This window comes from Helianthus annuus, chromosome 14, assembly GCF_002127325.2.
Source record: "Helianthus annuus cultivar XRQ/B chromosome 14, HanXRQr2.0-SUNRISE, whole genome shotgun sequence".
Classification (NCBI taxonomy): domain Eukaryota; kingdom Viridiplantae; phylum Streptophyta; class Magnoliopsida; order Asterales; family Asteraceae; genus Helianthus; species Helianthus annuus.
Window position 1 is genome coordinate 66,258,775 of NC_035446.2, and position 6,870 is coordinate 66,265,644.

General features: G+C 34.2%; 1 protein-coding gene across 1 annotated transcript; it reads left to right on the forward strand.

Annotated features, from left to right (window-relative positions):
- Positions 1-493: 493 nt before the first annotated feature.
- Positions 494-6,468, forward strand: LOC110907026. The gene is made up of 10 exons (XM_022152061.1): positions 494-752; positions 1,355-1,719; positions 1,917-2,115; positions 2,179-2,232; positions 3,450-3,725; positions 3,906-4,298; positions 4,902-5,266; positions 5,464-5,662; positions 5,726-5,789; positions 6,456-6,468. Exons 1-10 carry the CDS (start codon positions 494-496, stop codon positions 6,466-6,468), a joined length of 2,187 nt encoding a protein of 728 aa, XP_022007753.1.
- Positions 6,469-6,870: the final 402 nt, after the last annotated feature.

Sequence of the window (6,870 nt, forward strand, 5' to 3'; positions counted from 1 at the left end):
CAAAGCTTATGTACATTGAAGATTTTAGAGGATGGCAGAATCGGTTTGAAAATTGGGTACAAGCTTATAAATTTGACGCATGGTGTTCGTTAGAGGTGGATTATGAGAAACCGAAAAATGAACGTGGGCTTGAAAAGGAATTTAGTGACTATTCAGATGGTGAAAAATTGAAATACACAAGTGAAAAAATGATGATCAGCATTCTCCAACAAGCAGTTAAAGAAGATATCTTTGTTTTGCTTCAACATTCGGGTACTGCAAGATCATTTTGGACTGCATTGATTCAAAAGTTCAAGGGAAGCGCTGATATGATAAAGAACAAAAAGGCCTTATTAAAGAAATCATTTGATATGTTTGTAGCTTTCGAAGGAGAATCAACAAAAACAACCATCGATAGATATTGCCATCTTGTTTTAGAAATGGGAAGATTGGAAATAACGAAACACGACGATGGGTAGGTTGATAAGTTAGCCGATGCGCTACCACAACATAAATGGGAACGTATTTGTTGATTTTAAAACACATGAGAAAGTCTGAAAGTATGAATTTGGCAAAATTCATTCAGAAGATTGAAGAGCATGAATTGGACATTCAGAAAACTGCTATCATGACTAATCCAAATGCACAACAAGATATCAGTCTGTATTACAGAGGAAATAAATTTGAAACCACTCCAAGTCCAAAGATCAAGATTGCTTTTAGTGCTGATGGTTCTTCTGGTTCAAATGTTAGCACTACTACTCAGAGTGGAGGTTATTCATCATCGTTTTCAAGTTTTGATCCAAATTGCGCAACACCAAGTCCTCAACGACAAAATTAAACAAATTCTGCAATGTAATGTTACATTGAACATTCAAAACGGTCAAAATCTTTCTCCAAAAATAGCTAAGCAACACATGGCATCACTGGTTGCTATGTTAGAGTCGTATGAAAGCTTAGTTGCTGGACGAATTGGAAATCCAATGCTCACCAAAGAGGATTATGACCAAATAGATGCTAAAGAACTTGAGTTGATGGATGTCAAGTGGTGTTTAGCCAGTGCTGTTAGAAGGGCAGAAAAATTTCAACAAATCACCGGTAGAAATGAGTTTCTAAATCCCCGATAGGATTTGACAAATCAAAGGTTACTTGTTTTCGTTGCAGAGAAAGGGGACATTTTAAACGAGAGTGTAAAAATAAAGAAGCAACCGGAAGACAAGAAAAGAATGATTATTATCAGAAATCCATTTTTCATCAGATTGCTCAGCAACCATCATCATCCAGTACTATTGATGACGGAAAGAAGAAAGCATATCTTATTCATCAAGATGATGAAAAAGTAGCAGAAGGTTTTAGTTGGGACAAATATTTCCAGCAAATTCAGCTCTTATTGCTCAAATCTTGGAAGCAGAACCAATCAAATCTCAGCCAAAAAGAATACCGATTTTTCAAGAATTAGGAAGTGATGCTGATACAGATGATGAAGAAGAGTATATTAATAAAGCTAGAAAAGGTCTGGATACTGATAGTTTTAATTTGTTCTTTGCAGATAAGGTTGAGATGTTGAATGGGAAGAAGGCTGCTAGATTGAAGAGAGAGTTGGAAGGAAAAAGAATTGCTAAAGAAAAAGAAAAACTGGAAGCCGAGAAAGCTGAAGTTGTAGAAAGTTCAACAAAGAAAGTTGAAGAAGAAGAGTGTGAGATAAAAGTGGAAGTTGATGAAGAAACGGTGTTTGAGAAGGTAGTCGAAAAATTTGTCGAAGTTGAAAAATTGTTGAAGTGGAGAAGATAGTTGTGAAAATTGTCGAAGTTGAGAAGATTATCGAGGTCATTAAACCTTGTCAGAAATGTTTAGAATCTTGCAAAGATTATGATGAGAAGGATAAGAAGATCATTGAATTAGAAAAGATGAAAGAAAATTTATTGTCTGATGTGAAGTACGTGAAGGAATCTTATGACGTGTTGAACAGAACAATTGGTGGTCTGAAAAAGACAAATTTAGAAGTTGATGCTGTGATGACAATGATGAGCTCAACATTAATGACAAAGCAGAAGGTCATCAATGAGTATATAGAAGATTATGCAAAGCTGAAGCAGGATTTGGAACTCGAAAAGATAGAAAGTGAAAGAATCAAACGTTTGTTGTTGAGTTATACAATGTGTGATTATTTGATTGATAGAGTTTATCCAACTGTTGCAGGTCTTGAAGCTTTTAAAGAACAAAAGAAGGAAGAAACAGATACTGTTACACATGGTTTAGTGGATACATATTTCACTTGCCATACATGACATTTTGTTTACACATTACATGATTGACATTTGACATAGACATTTTGACATGGTTTTCACAATGACATTTGACAATTGGTTTAGACATGGGCAATTTACATTGGTGGTTTGTTTGGGTAAGTGACTTAAGTAACGAGACGTGTGTAATGTGATACAAGCATGGTGGATACGCCGCTGGTACTTCCTATATATAAGTGCTTGTACTATATTACATGTCGTAGCGTTATTTAAATCATTTAATTTGGATTTACACATTTTTACACAAATAACATATTTTTCACAAGACATTGTTTTACAAACAACTTATTTTATACAAACTCATTTTTACTTGGTTATTCATTTAACCTTACACTACTCTTTTACATATCATCTATCTTATTATCGCTTTTCAAATGTTTTATAAAAGCAAACACTTAAACTGGATTCATGACAAGTTTTCATTAAACATTTTCTTAAACCTAAGTCATGAATCCTATTTTCACAAAACCTATGTACTTGCCGGCATTTTTATGCTGATGTATTTTCACATGTGTTTCAGGTACGATAGTTGATGATATTTGATGATGATATTGACGCATGCTCACATAGGATTGGACAAGGCCTTAGTGACCATAAAAGATGCAAGACTAGTTAAATTTTGTTTTACTTCTTGTTTGTTAAGACATTGTAACTCTTTATATCAATAAAACAACATTTCAATTTTCCATGTGTTATGAAACAATGATTCTGTTACAACACTCCCCGACGATTCCGCCACGTTTTGTTGTTTTACGTGGTCGGGGTGTGACATTTGTCATATAATTTCACACAAAATCAAAGTTTTGAAATCTCATTTCATATGAAATCATTTATTTCGTACGGAATCATCCTTATTTCGCACGAAATCACCCATTTTGTACGAAATATTCCTCATTTCGCACGAAATCACCTATTTCGTACGAAATCACTGTATTTCGCACGAAACCAGTACTCATTTTGTTTGAAATCGGTATTTCATGTGAAAGCTGATATCGTTTGAAAAGGCTATTTCACACCAAAGATTGATTTTGTTTGAAAGTTGTCATTTCGCACCAAACTGATTTCGTATCAGTGTGTCATTTCGTTTGTATTCTCATTTCATGTGAATTTTCGTTGTTGTTTGAACTTTGTGTATTTGTGATAAATGTTATTGAATCATGGAAGAAGAATTTTACAATGCATATGCTACACCAATTGCTCCTGTTACAGCTGCTGAAACTCTTTACAGTGAGAATGAAACGGGAACTTATCAAAAACCGCCAAAGCTTATGTACATTGAAGATTTTAGAGGATGGCAGAATCGGTTTGAAACTTGGGTACAAGCTTATAAATTTGACGCATGGTGTTCGTTAGAGGTGGATTATGAGAAACCGAAAAATGAACGTGGGCTTGAAAAGGAATTTAGTGACTATTCAGATGGTGAAAAATTGAAATACACAAGTGAAAAAATGATGATCAGCATTCTCCAACAAGCAGTTAAAGAAGATATCTTTGTTTTGCTTCAACATTCGGGTACTGCAAGATCAATTTGGACTGCATTGATTCAAAAGTTCAAGGGAAGCGCTGATATGATAAAGAACAAAAAGGCCTTATTAAAGAAATCATTTGATATGTTTGTAGCTTTCGAAGGAGAATCAACAAAAACAACCATCGATAGATATTGCCATCTTGTTTTAGAAATGGGAAGATTGGAAATAACGAAACGCGACGATGGGTGGGTTGATAAGTTAGCCGATGCGCTACCACAACATAAATGGGGAACGTATTTGTTGATTTTAAAACACATGAGAAAGTCTGAAAGTATGAATTTGGCAAAATTCATTCAGAAGATTGAAGAGCATGAATTGGACATTCAGAAAACTGCTATCATGACTAATCCAAATGCACAACAAGATATCAGTCTGTATTACAGAGGAAGTAAATTTGAAACCACTCCAAGTCCAAAGATCAAGATTGCTTTTAGTGCTGATGGTTCTTCTGGTTCAAATGTTAGCACTACAACTCAGAGTGGAGGTTATTCATCATCGTTTTCAAGTTTTGATCCAAATTGCGCAACACCAAGTCCTCAACGACAAAATTAAACAAATTCTGCAATGTAATGTTACATTGAACATTCAAAACGGTCAAAATCTTTCTCCAAAAATAGCTAAGCAACACATGGCATCACTGGTTGCTATGTTAGAGTCGTATGAAAGCTTAGTTGCTGGACGAATTGGAAATCCAATGCTCACCAAAGAGGATTATGACCAAATAGATGCTAAAGAACTTGAGTTGATGGATGTCAAGTGGTGTTTAGCCAGTGCTGTTAGAAGGGCAGAAAAATTTCAACAAATCACCGGTAGAAATGAGTTTCTAAATCCCCGATAGGATTTGACAAATCAAAGGTTACTTGTTTTCGTTGCAGAGAAAGGGGACATTTTAAACGAGAGTGTAAAAATAAAGAAGCAATCGGAAGACAAGAAAAGAATGATTATTATCAGAAATCCATTTTTCATCAGATTGCTCAGCAACCATCATCATCCAGTACTATTGATGACGGAAAGAAGAAAGCATATCTTATTCATCAAGATGATGAAAAAGTAGCAGAAGGTTTTAGTTGGGACAAATATATTCCAGCAAATTCAGCTCTTATTGCTCAAATCTTGGAAGCAGAACCAATCAAATCTCAGCCAAAAAGAATACCGATTTTTCAAGAATTAGGAAGTGATGCTGATACAGATGATGAAGAAGAGTATATTAATAAAGCTAGAAAAGGTCTGGATACTGATAGTTTTAATTTGTTCTTTGCAGATAAGGTTGAGATGTTGAATGGGAAGAAGGCTGCTAGATTGAAGAGAGAGTTGGAAGGAAAAAGAATTGCTAAAGAAAAAGAAAAACTGGAAGCCGAGAAAGCTGAAGTTGTAGAAAGTTCAACAAAGAAAGTTGAAGAAGAAGAGTGTGAGATAAAAGTGGAAGTTGATGAAGAAACGGTGTTTGAGAAGGTAGTCGAAAAAATTGTCGAAGTTGAAAAATTGTTGAAGTGGAGAAGATAGTTGAGAAAATTGTCGAAGTTGAGAAGATTATCGAGGTCATTAAACCTTGTCAGAAATGTTTAGAATCTTGCAAAGATTATGATGAGAAGGATAAGAAGATCATTGAATTAGAAAAGATGAAAGAAAATTTATTGTCTGATGTGAAGTACGTGAAGGAATCTTATGACGTGTTGAGTAGAACAATTGGTGGTCTGAAAAAGACAAATTTAGAAGTTGATGCTGCTATGACAATGATGAGCTCAACATTAATGACAAAGCAGAAGGTCATCAATGAGTATATAGAAGATTATGCAAAGCTGAAGCTGGATTTGGAACTCGAAAAGATAGAAAGTGAAAGAATCAAACGTTTGTTGTTGAGTTATACAACGTGTGATTATTTGATTGATAGAGTTTATCCTACTGTTGCAGGTCTTGAAGCTTTTAAAGAACAAAAGAAGGAAGAAACAGATACTGGTAAGAAACCAAGTGTCAAGTATAACAAGTGTCCGCCCCCGATCCATGAAAGTTATTCTCCCAGAAAGCCAAATGAGGAACGTTTAAATAAGGCTCTCAACATCAAGTTAAAGTCTGAAACCATTGATGAGTTACCAGATAACATTGATGTCACATTCACAGCGTCAGACACTGATCATGAGTCTGAGTTATTAAAGAAAGTGGTCGATCAGGTGTTGGATATGGATGAAGAGTCAAAGTCGGAGTCTAAATCTAAAAGTTTGAGTTCATCAGAAAAGAGTCTGAGTTCACCAGTAAAACGAGTTTACAATAAAGAATTTCTATTAGCGAAATTTGAATGATGAAACGTTTAAAGTTGCCTATACTTTGAATGATTCTGAAAAATTATTTTCTGATGAAGAATTCCCAATAAGAAGTGTCAAAACAGAACAGATTAAACAGGTTTTCAAATTAACAGAAATTAATATTTCTGAAATAAAAGATATAAATCTTTCTGAAAAATATAAAAAGTACACTTCAAGAGTTCAACAAAGAGTAAACAAGAAAATGGGTTACAATTCTGGTTATGGTTTTTAAAAGAAACCAAACCATAATAGTAATTTCAAAAAGAAAGGATTGGGTTTTATTTATCCAGAAAATTATCAAAATGAGAAAAATTATAAATCAAAAACTAAATTTGTTGCAGGAACAAGTTGTGAAGAAGAGCAGAAGAAACCATTCTGGAAACAGTCAAGTCAAGAGTTTCTTGCTGAAAGAAAGAAGAATTTGAACAAATTTAAGAGTTGACAGAAGAACCTGTTTCAAATGTCACAAGATTGGACACATTGCTTGGAATTGCCAACAGTCCAACAGACAAAACAGGGAGTTTATTTTAACTCAAAATTAAAAGAAAAACGTGTTGATGAAAAGAAACAACCAATTGAGAAATCTAATGACTTTGAAAATTCGACATTCGAAAATTGTGACATCTGTGCCTCCAAGACCATTGAACAAATACCAAATCAATGAAATATTGTATTTCATACTTGGAATTTGTATAAATATGTGTATCGTTTACACATATCAATTCTCGTTCGATTTCAAGCTCTAAATCGCTTTCT

Coding starts and splice junctions, on each gene's coding strand:
- LOC110907026 (XM_022152061.1), top strand. CDS start 494: ATGGGAACGTATTTGTTGATTTTAAAACACATGAGAAAGTCTGAAAGT. Junction 2,233..3,449: donor AACAGATACTGTTACACATG/GTTTAGTGGATA, acceptor GAATCATGGAAG/AAGAATTTTACAATGCATAT. Junction 3,726..3,905: donor TGAAAAATTGAAATACACAA/GTGAAAAAATGA, acceptor ATATGTTTGTAG/CTTTCGAAGGAGAATCAACA.